Genomic DNA, 22522 nt, shown 5'->3' on the forward strand with positions numbered 1-22522 from the left:
TTTCATCCCTGTTCAAGCAGATGTCAGTAAACTCAGCCTTTCCTTAAGACTTTGGGAACAGAATTGCATTTATTTGGTATGTAAATCTAGTGACTAGATCCAAAGAACCTGGCTTCATATTGCAAAACACAGGGGAACCCTTCACTTTCAATGTAAGGCTCAAAGGGTGTGAAGGACATAGTTATCCGAGTCTCTAAGATGAGGGTTCTTAGCCTCAGCACCTTGACATCACGAGCAAGATAGAATTGCGGTGGCAGGTTGTCCTTGCCGCTACAGATGTTTGATGGCATCCCTGGCCGCTGCCCTTTGGATGCCAGCAGCATCCCAACCCCGGTGCAGCAATTAAAAACATCTACAAACACTGACGATTTCTTTGCATGCACACGGGCATGGGCCCGCACAAATCCTGATGTCGCTGTTAGGGTAATTTTTTGAGACAGAGGCTCACTGTGTAGGTTTTTCGATTTAATTTATCCCCATCCATTTATCATATTCAGCTATTCCTACAATAAATCTACTTATTTGGGTAGAATTTCTTATTCTTATAATGTGTTGTTCATAAAATGCTGAAATTCAGTGAGTCTGAGAACTTTGATGGAAATTATATAGAAGTTACACAACTTTACCCGAACTAATTGAAATTTTATATACTGTTTGTCATGCTCTGTCAGACAAATCTAATCTTTTGCGACAGAAAAGAAATGGGTGGGGAAGAAGGTGTGTCCATCCCGATACTGTGTTTGGTTTATGTTGCTATGATTAATGTTTTATGGATTTTTTTAAAAAACAATCTTATTTTATATACCAATACCAGATCCCCCTCCCTTCCATCTTCCTGCTCCCCCCACCATCTCTCCATCCCACCACCCATCCACTCCTCAGAGATGGTGAGGCCTCCTATAGGGGATCAACAGAGTCTATGACATCACTTGAGGCTGGACCAAGGCTCCCCACCCCCATGTATCTAGGCTGAGCAAGGTATCCCTCTATAGGGAATGGGCTCCAAAAAAGCCAGTTCATGCACTAGGGATCAATACTGATTACACTGCTAGTGGTCCCACAAACTGCCCAAGCCACCCAACTGTCACCCACATTCAGAGGGCCTAGTCTTAAAAATATTTTTTTCAAAAACATACAGAACAAATTAATAAAAATATAATTGACACACTTGAGGTAGTTATTGTTAGCTAAAAATACAATCAGAACCAATTATAGCATTTTCTACTTGCCATTTGTCAGCGTAGGAGAATTATACAGCATGTCATTCAGCTACCTGTAACAATGCTTTGTTAGTTGAATAGTAGCGTTGTTAGAGGGGAAAAGTTAAGGGTGGATGGTTTAGTGAGGACACACATCAGGTGAGTTTCAGGGATGAAACTGTGAGGAAACACAGATGGTCTTGTGGTGATCTTTACTCTCATGAGGAGACACGGTAGCTAGAACCCGAATTTAAGTTATCTGTAAACTTATTTTTATCTAATCTAATGTGAATACTTTTCTCTGAAGAAGTATGAGTGCCTTTGATTGCCAGGGGCTGCCACAGATCCCGGTTTGAGGGGCAAACCTAATAAGTGTCATGACACCTTATGCCAAAATTCTTTTATCTCCAGACATCTTAATTTTTTTTTCGAGACAGGGTTTCTCTGTGTAGCTTTGTAGACCAGGCTGCCCTTGAACTCACAGAGATCCTGCCTGATTTCGCCTCCTGAGTGCTGGGATTAAAGGTGTGAGCCACTACAACCCATCTTCAGACGCCTTAAAATTTTTATCATTTTCCAAATATAAGTAAATACTTGTTACGATTTGGCTTTTGTTTTATGGTGCCCGTCGCTTTAGGGTGTAAAAGAAATTACAATTTTAGCACTAACTGTGGACAATATGAGGTGAAAAAGTTACGAGTCTAAAAGAGTTAAAATACATAGCCAAACTGCAGTTTAATTAAGAGATGTTGGAAATTCAGGACTCTGGAAGACTTCACTGGGTGATCGTTCATGTAATGGCCACCAGAGGGCACCATAGCTCCCAGCTGCTTCGGTAGTGTGGAGCCATCCTGACCCCTCTGTCATTGAGACTCATTCATTCACTGATTCCCAGGGCCCTATGCCACTTCTGTTCTCAAGGACTTCCCTGACAGCTAGCATCAACTAAAACTAGCAGACATTTTGGCCCCAGCCCAACGACTTGCACGAGTAAGCTTATTTGCAATGTACTTGTGTTTACATTTTAGTAATATAATTCTATCATCCAGTTAGAATCTATGTGGCTGGCATAACGTTGCAGACAGCCATCACTTCCCTTATCTAGTCTGAACACTGCCAACAACTCAGTGAGGCACTGTCGACGCCTGCCTATGCCCATCAATCACCCACTGGAGGAAGCGGCACTCCTTACTTCTGAGCTTTTCCCTACTGAGTAAGAACATGCTAAAGACATCCTGAGGACAACTGAGCCCTTCCCACCTCCAGCCCAACTGGCTACTTTAGGATACCGGGGCTAGCAAAGCAGCAGAGTAAATCAATTTGCCCAAGGTGGCACCAACGACACCAAATGACAAGCCGTACGCATTTGTTTACTGCCCAACCCTGGGTTTTTAATCGCTTCATTGCACTCTCAGGTACAAATTGTCCAGAGTAGTTCACGAAATATTTCCATATGAAACAACTGAGCCAACAACAGGCAAGGTAGACACCGTTCCAAGCCTAGAGATGAAGATCCAGCGTCCAAAGTAGTGTCTCCGACAGTAAATGCCTAAGTCAAGTGAGACTCTTGGAGCCCTCTGTCCCCCTTTCCCACGTAAGCAGTGATTGGCTAGACCGCAGCTGAGCTGTGGATTTGACTGCGTATCTAGGCACACGCAGTCCACCATCTTTGCAAGCTACAAAGAGCGCCCTGTCCAGTGACTCTCTGACCTCCTCTCGTTACTCCTCTCCCTTCTCCCATCCTGATTCACAGTCTCCCATCGCTGCCCCGGGCCCCTCAACAGGAAACAGAATGCAACCAGATGTTCTCAGAAGTTGGCTCACATAGGAGCCCACAGTGTCATTTCCCTTCCACACACATCCCCCTTTGCTGTTGCCTCGTAATCACGTGTATCTATGGAAACCGTGTCTGGAGAGAGGGTTCCGGGGATGCGCTCTCAGTCACAACAACTTTAGGGGTATGAGGGAAGCAGGACTGGGTGGCGAGAGATGCCAAACCGAGAAGAAATTTCAGCTCTGAAGCTGGTCTTAGCAGAAGCAAGGAACAGAGACTGCACATACTGATCAGCTGCAGGATATGGGCTGGCCCTTGGGAGGGGCTAGATTCCTTAGAGGTTGAGGGTGAGTCCCTGGTAGTTTCAGCAAGAGAAGGAGTGCTCTGAACTGAAGGACACAACCCCAGGCTGTACCGTGGAACACCAACTGTGTTAGCTCCAGTGTTAGTTATTAAGTCTAAAAGACAGAGAGGAATACAGCTCTCATTTGTTGCCTGCCACATTAGAGACATTACATTCAGAGGGAATCGAGCATCACCCCCCAGGTATGCTGGACACCCAGAGCTAAGCCCTTTATCACCATGACATGCTGCCCCTTCCATTAACTTCAAAGTGAGCAATGTGTCCAAGGCCCTCTTTGTGACTCTTGGATCCAAATGAACGAAAACACATTGGGCCGTGCAAGAAAAATGAGAAGGGCACACCTGCCAATCAGGAGACTGCTAGTTACATCAAGTTGTCCGAATGGTCCAAGCACATTAGCTTATTTACTACATAGAATCTTTTCTTACTTCCTAAGTCGAACCAGCCACGCCTGCTGTGCCTTTCCACACTCTGAGCCAGCCAATGTATCCTTCTGACTTCTCCCACCACAGACACCACCAGCCCTCTCCCTGGCCTCCATATTTTCGGCCCTCTCCCGGGCCTCCATATTTTCGGCCCTCTCCCGGGCCTCCATATTTTCGGCCCTCTCCCTGGCCTCCATATTGCTGCCCACCCACGCTCCATGTTTCTATGCAGGAGATGCCACTCTCTCAGCTTATAAATGTGGTCTTCCAGGAGCCCAAAGAAATAAGAACTGAGGGTTTGCCAAGGAGTGGTGTGTAGGCAGAATCTGAACCAAAAATGTGCTTTTTAAAAATTGTGTGTAGGGTGTGTGTATGTGTGTGTGCGTGTGTGGGAGGCAGACCTATTGAATTCCCTTGAGCTGGAGTTACTGACAGTTGTGAGCCTACGCATGGGGACAGGGAACCAATCTTTGGGCCTCTGGAAGAGCACTAAGTGCCCCGACTCATTTCTCCAACCCACCTTTCTTTGTTTCTTTTGGTGGCTGGTTTTTTTAAGACGGGGTCTCACTATGTAGCCTTGGCTGGCCTAGAACTTGCTTCATAGGCCAAGTTGGCCTCTGGTCTCTTCCTCCCGTGTGCTAGGACAAAAGATGCACCCCAGCATGTCCAGCCTTTAGCTCTACGTCTATTATTTTTAATTACAATTAAGTGATTTTGTATGAATGTTGGTATGTGCATGGAGGCCAGAGGTGTAGGATCGTCCTAGAACTAGAATTACAGGTAGCTGTAAGCCACTGAGCAATCCTCTCAGACCCCTAAAAAGACCACTTAATCTGAACATTGTTTTTGCCTGAAACTTACTTTCTCTAGTTTTCTACAAACTCATCATTCTCTGTTGTCTTAAACCATCCGTTTTTCAAATCACCTGAGTATAAATGATGGACATTCTATCAATGCAGATGGGAGATAAGACAAGGAAGCAATAGAATAAGAAATCACAAAGTATTCATTCCTTAACAAAGAAACTATATTGCAATGCAATTTTTTTGTTGTGATACTTGATTGTACTTTTTGTGTGGTCTTTATACCTATGTTATTCCTTTTGCCAAATCATAATTGTTCTTTTGAATGGAAATACTACTGATTCTAGAAGGCACATTATTTCATGGAAATTCTGAATGATTAGAACCAAAGAAATCTTAATTGAAATTCTGCAAGATACAAATAAACTCGCATCACTTGACAAATGTGTGACTTAGACTGTAGAATATGATCAAAGTGTACAGCATACATGGATGATTTTCAGAGACTAAGTAAATTAAAAGACTGTAAAAATCTGGTATACTTTTTGTGCAACCAATCAGCATATTCTAAGTTTTAAGCAGTTCATGAGTAGATTGTGCGTTTTATTTAAAAATCATCAATCTTCATCAGGTGCAGGCTGGTGCCAGCACCCTGCATCAGAGCAGCAGAGGACTAGTGTGTCCATGTTTGTTTCCCAGCTAGAGGAGCTGACTCCTCTTGTGTACTGTGAATTAGCACTGAGCAGTTTCTTGGGATGCCACAGATCCTGGCTTCAACTCCAGTGGACTCAGATCCGGTTCCACTCCAGCTGAGGCAGGCTTTCATGAACCCAGCCAAAGGCCTACCCTAGAACTAGGCTAGCTGCTGTGGACTCAGAGTGCTATATATGCATCAAACATCATATACTTTATGTCAGAAATGTCCCATATTATATAATGAAAATATTCATTAATTTACAGACTATAACATAGTGCTGTGTGCCTCAGCATCAGAGTACTTAAATATATACAACAAATACTAACAAAAAGGAAGGATGACATAGATTACAGTATAATAATATCAGCAGAATTCAATACTTCACTTCAGCAGTAGACAGAAAAATAAATAGCAGACTTGAAGAACACCTTCAACCATAACACAACTTTTAAAAAATTATAGATAACTGACAAGAAAAAATATCAGAACTGGATGAGTCATCCTTCTAATTTCACTTTGTCTTTTAAAGCTACAATAATCAAATTGTATGGTCTGGAATAGAAATTGACATAAACAAGGGACAGAATAGAAAACACGGGGAAAAACCATGTAAAACACAGTGAGTTGATCTTTGACAAGGCTCCAAGAATACACAATGGAGAGGGAATCTCTTCAATAAAAGGTGCTATGAAAACAAGGTAGATACATGAGAAAAAAGATTGATTTGTACCTTAAATTACACATGAAAATCAAATTTAAATAGAACAGGGATTTAAACATCCCAAATACCAAAGCCAGAAAATACTAGAAGAACACATTGGTAGGAGCAATAATTGACATTGGTATGAGCAATAATTTTGTGAAAAGCACTTCCCTATACCAAAAACTAAATGGGATTATATCAAGTAACAAGGCTCCGAAAATTCTGTTCAGCAAAGTGAACAATTCACAGACTGGAGAACCAGGCTACAGACATCCACAAACCATAGAGCTGATAAGGGCTAATATCTAAGATGTGCAAGAAATCAAACAACTCTAGTGCAAGAAGCACACAACCTCGTGTAAAAGGGGCAAAGAACCTGCCCAGGAAAAAGGACACACAGGAAAAGAACGGAGAGACGAGAAATATTCAACATCAAACCATTAGAGGGTACAAATAAAACACACAATGAAAGGATGGAAGGACGGCTGTTACCAAGTAACTAGAGAAGTGCCAAGAAATATGTAGAAGAAAGAAAACGATGGTTTCTTGTGAGTGGAAATATAGCTCGGTACAGGCATCATGGAGAACAGTGTTAAGACTCTTCATGAAGTTGATAACTGAACTTCATATTATTGAACAATCTCAGCCCTAAGATACATCCTAAGGTTATGAAACTAGTGTGTTAAAGAAATGGCATTTACTCCAATGTTCATGCAGTATTGCTTCGGTTAGGCAAGTTTTGAATCAATCTAATTGTCCACTAGTGTATAAATGGATACAGGAAACATCTATATGGATAATAGATGGATTATTGATATATTATAGATAAATACATAGAAGATAGAGTATAGATAATAGAGAGATTATACTAGAGATGATAGATAGATCGATAGATGATAGATATAGATAGACATACAGATAAATAGATATAGAGAAATAAAGATATATACAGATAGATGTAGAGTCAATGTTATTCAGACTTCATAAAGGGCAAAGTATCATTTATGACATTTTGAAAGACACTGAACAGTGTTATGGAGAGCAAAATAAGTCAAATACAAAAAGACACAGACATATAATTTCAGTTATGTTTGGAATCTGAAGAAGCTGAATTCAAAAGGGTCAAAAGGAGGAATACAGGTTGTCAAAACCGGGGTTTGAGGAACAGTTGCTGCAAATATCCAGAGGATGAATAAGACCTGCTGATCTACTGCAAAAGAGGTGAGCACAGACAGCAATTAATACTAGATGCTTGAAACTGGCAAGTGCAGATTTAATATTTTCAGCACACACACACAGTAACTTTATGAAGTTATGATATATTAATTATGTTGATATTGATAATCACTGGGTATCCTAATAAAAAAAAGTCAAGTTGTGTATCTCTTCTCTATACAATTCATTTGACAGTTGTAACTCAATAAACTTGAAAAAAAGAAATCAGAAAAAATGAAATAATTTCATTATATTCACATGAAGACATGAAATGTGTCCAAATTCTTAAACATTAAAGCCATTGTATAAGAAATAAAAAGACAATAGATCCAAGAAGAGACTATGACAATGTTTGTCCTGTCCTGTGAGTCAGGTTTCAATAGCATCTTTGTTTATCAGCTTGAGGCATTCTTCAGCTTTGCCAAAATGACCAGCCTTCATGCACTGATATCTTAGGTTTTAGATACTTTTGAAGAATGATGGAAACTTTTGCTATTTAGGCTTTTATTATATATAGGGTTTTTTTTTGTTTCTGTTTTTCAAAACCATAAATACAATTAAAACCATTAGAGGTTCAGATACAATACTAAGAAAAAACACTCACACTTTCTGAGTTATTTTAAAGTCTACTCCAAGCAGTCTATGTATAGTTTTTGTAACTGTGACTCAAGTTGAAGTAGGAAACAAGTCTCCCCACACATGCAAACAATCCCAACAAACTGTACCTTTGATGGCACCTGGAGTCCTGCAGCTTGTTTTTCTCATATTCTGCCTACCTTACTGACTTTGGAAAGTTGTCTCAACTCAATCAGCATCCAAATCAAACACAGTTTTCACTAAGGGAACGTTAGCTTTCTTAGCAGCCCTCTCCCTCAAGGATCGCTATAGCAACCTGGCCGTCTATGCAGGCATTCTAGTTCCTCATCGCTCGGCCTTACCCCCTGCGTACGGACCAACTGCATCACTCCTGTGCCAGCCTTCCTTCGGGAGCTGCTTGCACATCAGTTTATGAAACTGCTTTAGCAGCATTTTCTGTGTAGAAAAAAATAGCCCGTTTCCGTTGTATAATTCAAAACTCGGTTGTTTTTATGTTACACGTTTATTGTTAATTTCATTATGGCAGTGATCGCACAGTTTGTACAAGCATCAAATCACCACACTGCTCACCTAGGGGCACATGGTTTTGTCAATTAAATCTTAACAAAGCTAGAGAAAATAAGACACGAATAACTTCTAAAGGTTTGTTTACTTTAAAGTATTCATTCATAATAAATAAAAACACCCAGAATTCTTACTTTAGAAATATGTTCTCAATTTTAATTTTAAACTGTGGGAGAAGAAACTACATGAATTTTTAAAATAGAATATCACAGTTCTGCTTAACATGTATTTACTCATGTATTTACATGAGTACATTAGCGGGTTTTTTTTTCTTAATTTGTTAAGTAAGCTTCTTGAGTTTTCTACAAACATCTAACATTGACATATGCATTAAAACTAGGATTAACATATTTACTAGGCACATTATACCAAGTTGTCAGGGCAAAATTATTATATATTTTAAAAGTATATTAGATCAATAATAGGAGGTTTCACATTTTTTGAGCATAAAAAGTATCAGTTAAGAAAAAGAAAACCCTATAAGAGGCTAGTGTTTGTAGTGAAAAGGCTCTAGAGGTGTTTAAAAGTTCTACATAACACTGCCCAAGGCAGCTCAAGACCAGGCCACCAAAAAAGACACATTCACAGATGATGTGGTCTTTCTAGGACTCAAATAAAATAGTTCCTTGACCTGAAATTTCCATATAAAATAGGAATCAACCAGAACCAGAGTGAGGTCTGTTACTCTGATGCCAAAACAAGATGAATCCAATTCATTTTCTTATCCTACTTATGAGAGTGATGCTTATTATTAATATCAAGCTTGTAAGTGCCCTGGAGGTCTCGAAATAAAAAATGTTGACTTATAGGAATACGACAGCTAGTCTTCGTACAAGCAGATGGAAGCCACACATTTTCTCAGCAGATCTGGGGCTTTGGGAAGGCCACACATCTGGCTCCAACTTACAGCTGTGTCATTTACTGTGAGACTAATGAGCTGAATAGACTCTTCATGCCTCGGTTTACCCACTTGGAAGAGAGATGTGCAGATAACATCACAAGCCTCACAGAACCACTACAGAGATCTCACTCGATGTTTTAACATTTAATTTGCTTGAGATTTATATATGTTTTATTTTATTCGTGTGGGTCAGTCTCCAGCATATCGGTCTGTGCAGCACGTGAGTGTTGTGCTTTCAGGAGGCAGATGAGGGTGTGAGATCCCCTGGGAAATGGAGTTCAAATGGCTGTCAGTCACCGTGTATGAGCTGGGTACTGAAGCTGGGTCCTCTCCAAGAGCAGAAAGGCTCTTAACTGCAGAGCTAATTCTCCAGCCTCTCACCTGATGTTTTATAGAAATGCTTTGCCCAGTTTTCTTCTGTTCCTCGGTCATTGTTATTCCTTGCTATTGCAGACTTCAGTCTACCTAATATCTGCCAATGGAGGAGCAGAGACCCTGCTTTCTCAGAACGTGTTAGTAGACTACTCTTGAGCAAAGCAGGGAAGCTCAGCCATAGGTCAGGAGAAACCAGTCTTTATTTCAGTTACTCTTTCTCCTCTATCTCTTCCTAACATCAAGAATCAGGGCTTGTTGGGAAGCTTAGACATCCCAGCATAGATTCCCTGGGCTGAGCCATTATGCTTCCTTTACCTTAACAGGTTCAAAGCAAAGAAATCACAAACCATCCGAAACCTTAAGGCAATGCACCTTGTCTAGCGTGCACCCCCAAGGGGACAGCATTTGTCCTCTGGGGTAACCAGTTTAAAGGCAGTGAGAAGATGGACTCGGGATACTTCCGTATTCTGTCAGGGTTAGTTCACCTTCCCTGCTATGTCTCTCCCCATCCAGTCTCAACATCATCAACAAAACAATGACTCTTCAACCTTATCATTCTGTTCAGCCTCACTCATATCTAATGAAGAACCCTCCCCTAAGGAGACAACGGGTGTGGAACTTTAAGCACTCATGTTGCTTTATAGTCACGCCATTGTCCCAGTGAAGCTGGGTCTGAGAAACTGAAAGACTGTCAGGGAGAGTTTCACTCCTTTCCGATTCCTTCATTCGGTAAGCAGCTACTTAGTGTCAGGGAAGGGCTGTGGGGATGAAAAGTTATATGTAAAATGTTTGCTGTGCAGGTGTCATGGGAACTTTCTGGTGGGAAGAGACACGGGACAAGGAGATAAAGGAAGATACAGAATCTGTATTTTATAAAAAACTTTACAAGTTTTTTTTATTTCTTCAACAAACAGCAGTGCATCTAAGTGTGTGTGTGTGTGTGTGTGTGTGTGTGTGTGTGTGTGTTAACTAAATGGAGACCATTTCCTCCCCAACTTGCCTCCCAACACTGAACACTGAGGTGTATTTGTTAAATATAAATGAAGTATCTCTACCCATGATGAAAAGCAGTGAAAGGGGCTTGGAGAGAGCCAGGGTTGGAGGAGGCTGCTGGCTTGTTTTATTATAACCTGCTCTTTCTTCTTAAACTCTAGTGAACAACCAACTTGCCCTTTCCTTTTATTTTCGGTTTGCCAGGCTTCAAGGGTGGTGTTTCTTTTCAGGGAGAAATAATAGCAACTTCAAGGCACTGTCACCATTTAGAAAATAACAGCTGGAAGGAGGCACAGGGGGAGACAGGAAGATTGGGGAGCAGCAAAATATAGATTCCGGGGCAATTTCTGTCCAACCTACCACCTTTCAAATGACATAAAAGCATGGATAAAGTAGAAACTTGGCAGCAAATCTCAGGTTGGCGCTGCTGCCAGATAAGGGTTAGCGGAATCCTTCAACTGATGTGTGGGTGCCAAATGGACAAGAGGCAGGAAGAAAAACCACAAATAAATTTCCAGCAAGGTGTCTTTGGAGTATCGCTCCAAGATGAACCTCGCTAACAACGGCAGCCGCAAGAAGGAATATCATCACTTAAGGGTATAATCTCAGAGGTCAAAAAACACTGCCCAAACTCTGTTTTGGGTGGCTCACAAGTATCTTTTCTCTTTTCAATACATTTTAGCAAACATTGACTTTAAAAGTTTATTTTCAGAGTATATACCATAACATGTTGACATATATATATATAAATATATATATATATATAGTACAAAATGATCAATAAAGCTAGGCATGACTTAACTTTTGCGTATATTAAGAGGACTTGAAATCTACTCAGAAATATCACAGTGCGTTAATAAATTATTAGTAGTGTTATCATTATCATTATTAATATTTGGTTTAAGACAGGGTTTCTCCGTGTACCCCTAGCTTTACTGGAACTCACTCTGTAGACCAGGCTGGCCTAGAACTCATAGAGATCCACCTGCCTCTGCCTCCTAAGTCCTGGAAATTAAAGGTGTACACCACCACCGCCCGGCTGCATTAATATATTATTAGCAATCGTCAACAAATTGGACCTCAGATCTCTAGACCACTTGTCCTACCATCCCACATAATTACAACTTAGCATCCTGTGGCCCAAGCTTTCCTGTGTAATCTTCCTCACATACCCCTCATGTTCCATTGTTGCACTGAACTGTTTGCTAGAGTTCGGAATTTTATGCAGCGTTTCCCCTATATATGGCAATTTCGTTTGGCATAATGTTCGTCAGATCTGCCCATGTTGCTGAAAGTGTCTGACTTCCTTTCATAAAAGCTGAGCAATAAATAGTAATATGTATTTATATATGTTTATAATGTCATGACACCCTTGTTCATTAAGCCATATGGATGGATGGTTTGGCGTTAACATTTTAGCCATGCTATTTAATGAAGCACAATTCCTTTTTTCAAAATAGCGTAAACTTGAACACCATTTCCTAAGCCTATTACTACTAGAATTTTCATAATCTTAACAGTAAAGATCTTTATTGGACAAGTCTACCAGTCCCTTTGAAGTCAGTGGCCAGGGGAGGTCATTTGGAAGCTTCTGTGAACCCTTTTGTCTCCATTATTACTCAAACAATACCATCTGCTGAAGCAAAGGCAACACAGAAAGTTAAGAGAATGAAAGAATATTATTAAGGTCATGGTTACTTTAGCTCTAAACTCCCCTGTTATCTGAATGACAGCTAGTTATTACAGCAGAAAATTGGCATTTATTGATTTTTTTGTGTGTGGATATTTAATGTGATCATTAAAACAAAGAGAGTTTTTTTTGGTTTTTTTGTTTGTTTGTTTTATTTTGTTTTGCTGTTCTATGAAAGAAAGAAGAGAAGCAAGACCCAGAGACTGATATTGGGGTTCAAACTTCAAGCTGAAGGTCAGAAAAGCAAAGGAGCTGGGCACTAACTCTCACTCTGCCTCAGGCTGAAAGGGCTGATCCTGTCTCCAGGAGTTCTCCAAGCCTCAAACTAATGCCTCTCCTCAGCGTGGTTCATAAATCAATATCTGAGACTGACTACTAAAGACCCAGCTCCTATCTTTTATAGCTCTCTAGGGCTGAGATTAAAGGCATGAGCTCTGTTATTCTTTTAGACTGACTAAGTCTTGTAGCATGTGTCTATTGCTCAATGTTGCTCTTGCTGGCTGTAGGTTTTAATTTGTGTATGTTTTTAACCTTTCCTTCTCCTGGAATACACTTGACATTTATTATCATTGGATATAGTTTCTTTTATCAGGCTTAAAACCTTCTTTAGACTATAAGAGGAATTGTAGTGGCATCTTGCCTTGCCAGTGAACTTGTACTAGTGGCCACACCCTTTGGGCGTGGTTTCAGGTGCAGACATGACCCTTTTAAGGTAGAGGAGCTGTGGGCTCGAGTTCTCTTGGGTCACAGAGATCATCAGAAGGGCAGAGACTGCATCTTCTGGAGCAGGAAGGCCACAGCGGCTATTTACTTTTATCTGCGTAAATTGTTCCTCAATAAAACACCTATTTATCATTTATCTTGGGTCTGGTGAACTCATTTAAAACTGCTGCATCCCTGGGTGGCACTGAACTCGGAGAGGCTGCCTTTGTCTCCTGAATCCTGGGATTAAAGGCATGTGCCACTCCTGCCTGGCTTCTATGGCTAACTCGTGTGGCTGCTTTGCTATTTTGATCTCCATTGGCTTTAGTAAATCATAAACAATATTATCACCACAGGATCACACACACACGCACACACACACACACACACACACACACACACACACACACACCATGATGATCATCACTGAAAAGTGAAACTGGGATGGCTACACTACATTTCTTCTGCCAAATATTAAATACATGAAAATAAACAAGGGGGAGCTCTTGGATCCCAGACCGACAGCTGGGAGGCCAACATGGGACTGATCCGGACCCCCCAAATGTGAGTGTCAGTGAGGAGACCTAGGCACCCTATGGGGCCCTGGGCAGTAGATCAATGTTTATCCCTGGCATACAAACGGACTTTGTGTGTCCATAATACAAAGAGGGATGCTCTCTCTGCCTGGACTCTTAGGGGAAGGGCCTGGACCCTGCCCTGAGTGAAATGACAGACTCTGGATATCCCCTTTGTGGAAGGAAGTGGGGATAGGGTGGGAGGCTAGGGGGATGGTAGGGGGTGCAGGAGGAGAGGAGGAAGAGGGAACTGGGATTGACATGTGAAGCAAGCTATTGAAAATAAAAGTAATTTAAAAAAAACAAAAAATACATGAAAAATGTATTTATTCCTTAGTACTTTGTAATAGCAGAGGAAGAAAATGCCATGGAACAGAATGGAACACAGAGTCCAGATTAAATTTTAGTCTATCTTAACGGAGAAGAATGTCATTAAAGAATAGTTCTGGCATGAGGGATCAGGTAGGGGCATGGTGGTGGTGGGTACTAAAAGGACTGACTGGATAAGGGGATTTGAGGGCCAGGCAGAAACCCGGTGAAAGGGAAACTCTCAGGAATGTACAAGGATGACCCCACAAAGACTTCTAGCAAAATGGGATATATAGCCTGAACTGGCTACCCTCTGTGGAGGGATTGGTTTACCAACCATGCCACAACCTTTGACCTATAGTCTGTCCTGCATACAGGATGTGCTGAGGTAAGGATGACACAGAGATTGTGGTCCAGCCTGAGAACCAAGCCAAGACAGTGAGCCTACACCTGACATTGCCTGGTGGGCCAGGACCCAGAGGCTGGATGGCCCAGAGACCTAGGATAGAACCAAACATGCCTAGAGAAAAAAACAGCACCGATGAAATGATGCCTAATGATATTCTGCTGTAGTCGTAGATTGGTACCTAGGCCAATAGTCATCAGAAAGGCTTCATCTAACAACTCATGGAAACACACACAGAGACCCACGGCCAAACATTAGGCCAAGCTTAGGACATCCATCTGAAGAGAGGGAGGAAGGATGTTGGAGCCAGAGGAGTCAAGGACATCACAGGAAAACCCATAGAATCAACTAATCTGGACTCATTGGAGCTCACAGAGACTGAATTGACAACCAGGGAGCTTGTATGGGACTGACCTAGTCTCTCTGATTATATGTGACAGTTGTGTAGCTTGGCCTTCTTGTGAGACTCATAACAGAGGGAGCAGGGGCTGTCTCTGGCTTTTTTACTGGCTTTTGGGACCCTATTCCTCATACTGGGTTGCCTTGCCCAACCTTAATACAAGGCAAGGTGCTTAGTCTTACTATGACTTGATAGGGCTTGCTTTGTTTAAATCCATGGGAGTCCTGCCTGCCCTTTTCTGAATAGGAGCAGAGGAGGAGTGGTTGAGCAGGGCAGAGAGAAGGTCAGGGGAGGCACTGGGAGGAGAACCTGCAGTTGAGATATTAAATAAATAAACAAACAAATAAATTATTTTTAAAACCTAGTTTAAAAAAGGAATGGTTCTGGGATACATAGAACATGTCAGCACTGAAACATCTGTGGCCAAACTAAATTCCAAGTGGTTTGGAAAATTAAAAGAAATGAAGTGATTATACCAACTGCCCCCAAACAGTAAGAACCAAGGCTTGATGGGTGAAAAGAAATGTGCTGAGCCTAAAGTAATATAAGAGGATGACCTAGTTTGCTTCTTTGTTTCTGTGATAAAACTCTGACCAAAAGAGTGTTGGAGAAGGTTACATGTAGTAACTCATCATGGAGGGAAGCCAAGATAGGAACTTAGTAACTTGTCATTGAGAGAAGCCAAGTTAGGCACCCAAGGCAGGAGTCCAAGACAGGAACCCAAGACAGGAGCCCAAGACAGGAGACCAAGACAGGAGCCCAAGACAGGAGACTGAAGAAGAAACCAGCAGACTACAGCTTTTTTCTGACTTGCTTGGCTTGCTCAACTGCCTCCACTACACAGCCACAGCCTACCTGTGCAGGGATGACTAACACCTAGGATGTCACAAATATAACGGCAAATGTATTAGGGAAATATTTCCCAAAATAGAAGTTTAAAACTTAATGGTACACAGCGGATCCGGATCCCAGCTCGACGGGATTCAACCCGCCCAGAGACTGCCAGCTTCCAAGTCCCATTCTCCACCCAAGGGACAGGCAAGGTAAGCGTGGGTCTGTCTCCAGCCTGCTATCTGGTGGCCTGAGAAGAACCACCAGAGACCTGAGGATTGCGCACAGTAGATCCGGATCCCAGCCAGACGGGATTCAGCCCTCCCAGAGACTGCCAGCTTCCAAGTCCCAATCTCCAACGACAGGACAAGTGAGGTGAGGCAAGCCTAACTTCCGGTGGCGTGAGCAGAACCACCAGAGACCCGAGGTCCTCCCATAGTGAATCCAGATCCCAGCCCAATAGGATTCAACCCACCCAGAGACTGCCAGCTTCCAAGTCTCATTCTACACACACAGGACAAGTGAGACAAGGGTCCAGTCTAGGTTTGCCAAGGTCCCAATGCTAGGTCAGCCTCCATCCATGCAAGAGGAAAGCTACCAGGGTATTGTACCTGCTCCCACCCACTTGAAAGGAATTGTGGTCACATACCCACCAAGGAAGGAAGAGACCCCTTCTGCACCCACAAGAAGAAATGATGGGAAGGAGACAATATAAAAACACACCCACCAACATAAAAACCAGTATGACACCATCAGAAACTATAGAATCTACACCTGCAAAACCTGAACAGTCCATTGGAGAAGAAACAGATGGGAAAGACCCTAAAAATAACTTCATGAAAATGATAAAGGCCCTCAAAGAAGATATTAGAAAATCCCTTAAATACATGAAAGAAAAAACAAACCAAAAAAATACGGGAAATGGAGAAAATAACAATCCAAAAAATTCAACAAATGCAAGAAAGAGAGGAAAAGACAAAGACAATGTAAAAAATACAAGAAACAATTCAAACAGTGCAAGGGTTGAAAGCTGAAATAGAGACAATTAAAGAAAAAAACACAGTTTGAAGGAAAGCTAGAAATAGAAAAGCTGGGCAAACGGTCAAGTACTACAGATGCAAGCATAACCAACAGAATACAAGAGATGGAAGACAGAATCTCAGGTGTTGAAGATACACTAGGGGAAATAGATTCATCAACCAAATAAAAGCTTAAGTCCAACAAATTCCTAACACAAAATATCCAGGAAATATGGGACACCGTGAAAAGACCAAACCTAAGAATAATAGGTATAGAAGGTGAAGAAATCCACCTCAAAGGAGCAGAAAACTTATTCAACAAAATCATAGTAGAAAACTTTCCCAACTTAAAGAAAGACATGCCAATGAAAGTACAAGAAGCCTACAGAACACCAAATAGAGCAGACCACAAAAGGAAGTTCCCTCGCCACACAATAGTAAGAACCCCGAACATATAAAATAAAGAAAGAATATTAAAGGCAGCAAAGGAAAAGGGCCAAGTAGCATACAAAGGCAAACCTATCACAATCACACCTGACTTCTCCATGGAAACTCTGAAAGCCAGAAGGTCATGGATAGATAGTCTAATAACATTAAGAGACCATGGATGCCAGGCCAGACTGCTATATCCAACAAAGCTTTCAATCACTATAGATGGAGAAAACAAGATATTCCATGACAAAAACCAGATTTAAACAATATGTATCCACTAACCCAGCCCTACAGAAAGTACTAGAAGGAAAACCCTAACCCAATGGAGTTAACTACAACCAGAAAAACATAGGCAATAGATAATCCCACCTTACCAACAGCCAAAAGAAAAGAGTTGGAAATCCACATATAATTCCACCACCATCAACTATTCCAAAACAAACAAGAATGAGCAATCAATGGTCATTAATATCCCTCAATATTAATGGTCTTAACTCACCCATAAAGAGACACAGGCTAACAGAATGGATTTGAAGACAGAACCCATCCTTCTGCATACAAGAAACACACCTCAGCTTCAAAGACAGACATTACCTCAGAGTTAAGGGTTAGGAAAAGATTTTCCAATCAAATGGACCCAAGGAACAAGCAGGGGTAGCAATCCTAATATTGAACAAATTAGATTTTAAAGTAAAATCAATCAAAAGAGATGAAAGAGGACACTTCATTCTCATCACAGGAGAAATCCACCAAGATGAAGTATCACTTTTGAACAACTATGCCCCCAAAACAAAGGCACCCTCATTCATAAAAGAAACATTACTAAAAGTCAAATCACATATAAAGCCCCACACACTTATAGTGGGAGACTTCAACACCCCATTCTCACCACTAGACAGGCCTACCAGACAGAAACTTAAAAAAGAATCAACGGAAATAATAGAAGTTATGACCCAATTGGAATTAACAGACATCTATATAACATTTCACCCAAATAAAAAAGAATATACCTTCTTCTCAGCGCCACATGGAACCTTCTCAAAAATCGACCACATGCTTTGCAACATATCAAACCTCAACAGGAACAAAAAAAAATGGAATAATTCCATGTATCTTATCAGACCACCATGCATTAAAATTAGAATTCAACAACAACACAAATTGCAGAAACCCTACAAACACATGGAAGTTGAATAATGCACAATTGCACCATTCCTTGGCCAAAGTATAAATAAAAAAGAAATTAAACACTACCTAGAATTCAATGAGAATGAGGACACAACGCACACAAACTTATAGGACACATTGAAAGCAGTGCTACAAGGGAAGTTCATAGCACTACTTGCCCACATGAAGAAACTGGAGAATAGTTACACTAGGGAATTAATAGCACAACTGAAAGCTTCAGAACACAAAGAAGAAAATACACCCAAGAGGAGTAGATGCCAGAAGCTGAAATCAATAAAGCAGAAACTAGGAAAACAATACAAAAAAAAATCAATGTAACGAAGAGTTGGTTCTTTGAGAAAATCAACGAGATAGACAAACCTTTATCCAAACTCACCAAATGACAGAGCATGAACATGCAAATTAACGAAATCAGAAATGAAAAGGGGGACATAACAACAGACACTTAGGAAATCCAGAGAATCTTCAGGTCATACTTTGAAAACTTGAACTCCACAAAATTTGAAAATCTAAAGGAAATGGACAATTTTCTGGATAGATATCACTTGCCAAAATTAAATCAAGAACAGATAGGCAATTTAAATAGACCTATAACCTCTAAGGAAATAAAAGCAGTCATCAAAAGTCTCCCAACCTAAAAAAAAGCCCAGGGCCAGATGGTCTCAGTGCAGAATTCTAGCAGAAATTCAAAGAACAGTTTATACCAATTCTTCTCAAAGTATTCCATGCTATAGAAGCAGAAGAGTCTATGCCAAACTCTTTCTACAAGGCTTCAATAACCTTGATATCCAAGCCACACAAAGACACAACTAAGAAAGAGAACTTCAGACCAATATTACTCATGAACATTGATGCAAAAATACTCGATAAAATACTGGCAAATTGGATCCAAGAACACATCAGAAAACTCATCCAGCATGATCAAGTAGGCTTCATCCCAGGCATGCAGGGTTGGTTCAACATACAAAAATCCATCAATGTAATCTACCATATGAACAAGCTGAGGAACAAAAATCACATGATCATCTCACTGGATGCTGAGAAAGCCTTTGGCAAAATCTAACAAACACCCCTTCATGATAAAGGCCTTGGAGAGATCTGGGATAACAGGAACTTACCCAACATAATAAAAAATATATACAGTAAACCAACAGCCAACATCAAACTAAATGGACAGAAACTCAAAGCAATTCCTCTAAGATCAAGAACAAGACAAGGCTGTCCACTCTCTCCATACCTCTTCAATATTGTACTTGAAGTTCTAGCTAGAGCAATACGACAACAAAAGGAGATCAAGGGGACACAAATTGGAAAAGAAGAGGTCAAACTTTCACTATTTGCAGATGATATAATAGTTTAAATAAGTGATCCCAAAAACTCTACCAGAGAACTCCTGACACTGATAAATACTTTCAGCAAAGTGGCAGGATACAAGATCAACTCAAGAAAATCAGTAGCCCTACTATTACAGTTGATAAAATGGCTAAGAAAGAAATCAGAGAAACATTGCCCTTTACAATAGCCACAAACAACATAAAATACCTTGAGGTAACGCTAACTAAACAAGTGAAAGACCTGAATTGCAAGAACTTTGAGTCTTTAAAGAAAGAAATTAAAGAATACACCAGAAGATGGAAAGATCTCCCATGCTCTTGGATAGGTAGGATCAACATAGTAAAAATGGCAATCTTATGAAAGAAATATACAGATTTAACGCAATCCCCATTAAAATCCCAGCACAATTCTTCACAGACCTTGAAAGAACAATAATCAACTTTACATGGAAAACAAAAAGTATTTATCCCTGGTGTACAAGTAGACTTTGAGTGCCCATGCCACAATATGGGATGTTCTCTCAGCTGGGACTCTTGGGGGAGGGTCTAGACCCTGCCCTGGATGAAATGACAGTCACTGGAGATCCACCATGGAGGGCCTCACCCTCCCTGGGGATTAGAGTGGAGATTGGCTAGGAGACTGGTGGGCCTGGTGGGGAGGGTAGGGGAGGAGGGGCGGTAGAGGGAGCTGGGATTGACATGAGTAACAAGCTTGTTTATAACTTAAATTAAAAAAAAAAACTTAAATGGTGTCAACGAGGAAAAACTTTTAAAAACCTGTTACATTGCTAATATAGAAACTGGTAGTTCACAAAATGGATTTTAAAATTTGTGAAATAAAGCTTGACATTATCAAAGTTAAAAATAGAGACTGTAACAGTGAAATATGCATAGCATCAAAGGAAATCTTTGAACATAGAGATTTTTGAACATCAAAGAGCTTCTATTTCTAAAATCCAGACTGTTGATATATCAGCAGTTCTCAAAGTGCCTGGGCCAGCATCTTTGGCATCGACAGGAAACTTGTGAGAGATCACAGGCACCAAAGTAGCCTCCAAGCTCAGATACACCATCCCCATTGAAAAGAATTCCAGGGTGATGTGCTGGGGAGGTAGCCTTGTCAGAAAAGTGCTTGCTATACAGGCGTGAGAACCTGAGTTCAAATCCCCAGCACCCATGTGAAAAGTTGGATGTTATGGTGCATAGATGTCGTCCTGGTGTGTGTAAAGAGGAAGATAGAGACAAGAGGATCACTGACATTCGCTACCTAGCCAGTCTAGACCGAAATTTAGTGAGAGACCCTGACTACCTACAAGGGATAGCAATTGAGAAGACCTCACATCAACTTTGGTCTCCACGTGCTCGTGTACATGCACACACACAGACACACACACAACATCTCTCAAGTGATTTTTATGCATAATATAGCATGAGGATCACTTCACAGATCATATACAGTAGAAAGTTCTGTGAATTTAGCAGCAGGTATCAAACTTTGTTTCTCCTGCCACTCCGTGGACGTTATTACGGACATGTTCTACTTCCTCGTATAAATTGTGACTATACCAACATCTTCCTCATAATGATATCATTATGGTCCTGGAGTTAGTAACTGAAATGTGCATGAAACAACCAAACAGCAACCGCTTTTAATCACAAAGGTCAGAGACTCTGTTAAAAGCTACTACTAATAACATAAAAGGCACGCTATTGAAAACAGTGAATGGCTCCATGCATCTGCAGCAGGAAGAGAAAAGTAGGTCAGAATGGGGTTTGATTATGTCAAAATGACTGGGGGGGGGGAGGCAAGCAAGGTGGGATTAAAAATAAATACACATGACTCACATGAGGTATATTCTCAAGTAATTGTGACAATTTACAGCCACACGCCGGATTCGTTCACACGGAGATCTCTTGGGAGAAAACTCTGGAAGGGTGAGATCTGATGCTCACCTAAACTGAGTTAGACTAGGCACCATCTCTCATTGAGGGCAAACTTGTGTTCATTTGGCTTGTACATGCTGATAAATTATCTTCAAGGGATAGAAAAAGTAGGAGGACACACTGTGATGTAATAAATAGGTTCTCACTAAGTGACCTGTGATCCAAATGCAATCTTAGCCTGTCATGGAGATGTGTTCTGAATAATTCTAGTCTAATTATTTTCTAGTTGGATTTATGCTTTACTGAACAACATGATTTTAAAACCAAAGAACAAAAAATCTAGAAATTATCTCACTGTTTTCTAGACTGTCTGGCAGCTTCCCTAAACTCTTCAGTGGGTTGTCATTAATAAGATATAAATAAATTATCATAAATTCAAAGCAAAGTAGATGAAAAACACAATCATATGCATGTGTTTGTTTTTACTCTTCTGTTCCACACTGAATAATATAGAAGATAAAGTACTTATACTTTGTGCTCATTGTGTACATACGTGATGTTCTAAAACACATGAAAATATTTTTGTTATACTTTTCAATATTCCCTTGAGGCTCTTTCTTCCACCCCCAAGTCTGATTTTCATGTCAACAGCTTAGCCAGTCTAGCCTGTGTCTTTTGAGTTTGACAGATAGCAAGTCACTAGGCCCATGAATACCACCAGAGAAGACCAAAGCAGAGAGCTAGCCTACCCTGTCTGGCGAGGCCCAACCAGTCTTCATCACTGAGGACAGGACTCATGGAGGCCATCTTGATTCTCCAGCCTCATAGCTCTGGGGCATTCAGGTCCTTCAGTCAGAACAACCTTGGGATGGGTGGAGTATGCCTTCTTCCACAAAAATTCAAGACTCCACAGGAGCAAGTTGAAACAATGGACCCATGCCCCTTCTACAGACCTACCAGGCAGTTGTCCGGAAAGACAAAAAGTGCCAGAAAGATTTCTATGGTCATTCTCCTTGGTGAAGAGAAGAAAATGGTGAAATCCACACCCACAGCATCATAGAAAATGGCAATAAAATGACCATCATCCCTGGACCTTTTCCTCCAAAGGGTCCAACTGTCTGAGTACTCATGTGACACTACCA

The 22522-nt window shown here is 40.9% G+C and overlaps 1 protein-coding gene across 18 annotated transcripts in view; it reads right to left on the reverse strand.

The window, feature by feature from the left end:
• The window catches only part of Syne1 (spectrin repeat containing nuclear envelope protein 1), a 454318-nt gene that overhangs the window by 382537 nt on the left and 49259 nt on the right, over nucleotides 1–22522 (reverse strand). For 12 of the 18 annotated variants that reach the window (XM_040728316.1, XM_040728325.1, XM_040728323.1 and 9 more), the window contains exon 1: nucleotides 8119–8224. The exons of 4 other annotated variants lie outside the window; for them this stretch is intronic. In XM_040728316.1, coding sequence (XP_040584250.1) covers nucleotides 8119–8209 — 91 coding nt within the window. In that variant the 5' untranslated portion in view covers nucleotides 8210–8224. Of the gene's footprint in view, nucleotides 1–7905; nucleotides 8084–8118; nucleotides 8225–22522 lie in introns of those variants that run through there. 2 more of the 18 variants (XM_040728320.1, XM_040728326.1) reach the window with 2 other exon arrangements.

Source organism: Mesocricetus auratus, unplaced genomic scaffold (assembly GCF_017639785.1).
Source record: "Mesocricetus auratus isolate SY011 unplaced genomic scaffold, BCM_Maur_2.0 Super-Scaffold_100018, whole genome shotgun sequence".
In the NCBI taxonomy this organism is placed as follows: Eukaryota; Metazoa; Chordata; class Mammalia; order Rodentia; family Cricetidae; genus Mesocricetus; species Mesocricetus auratus.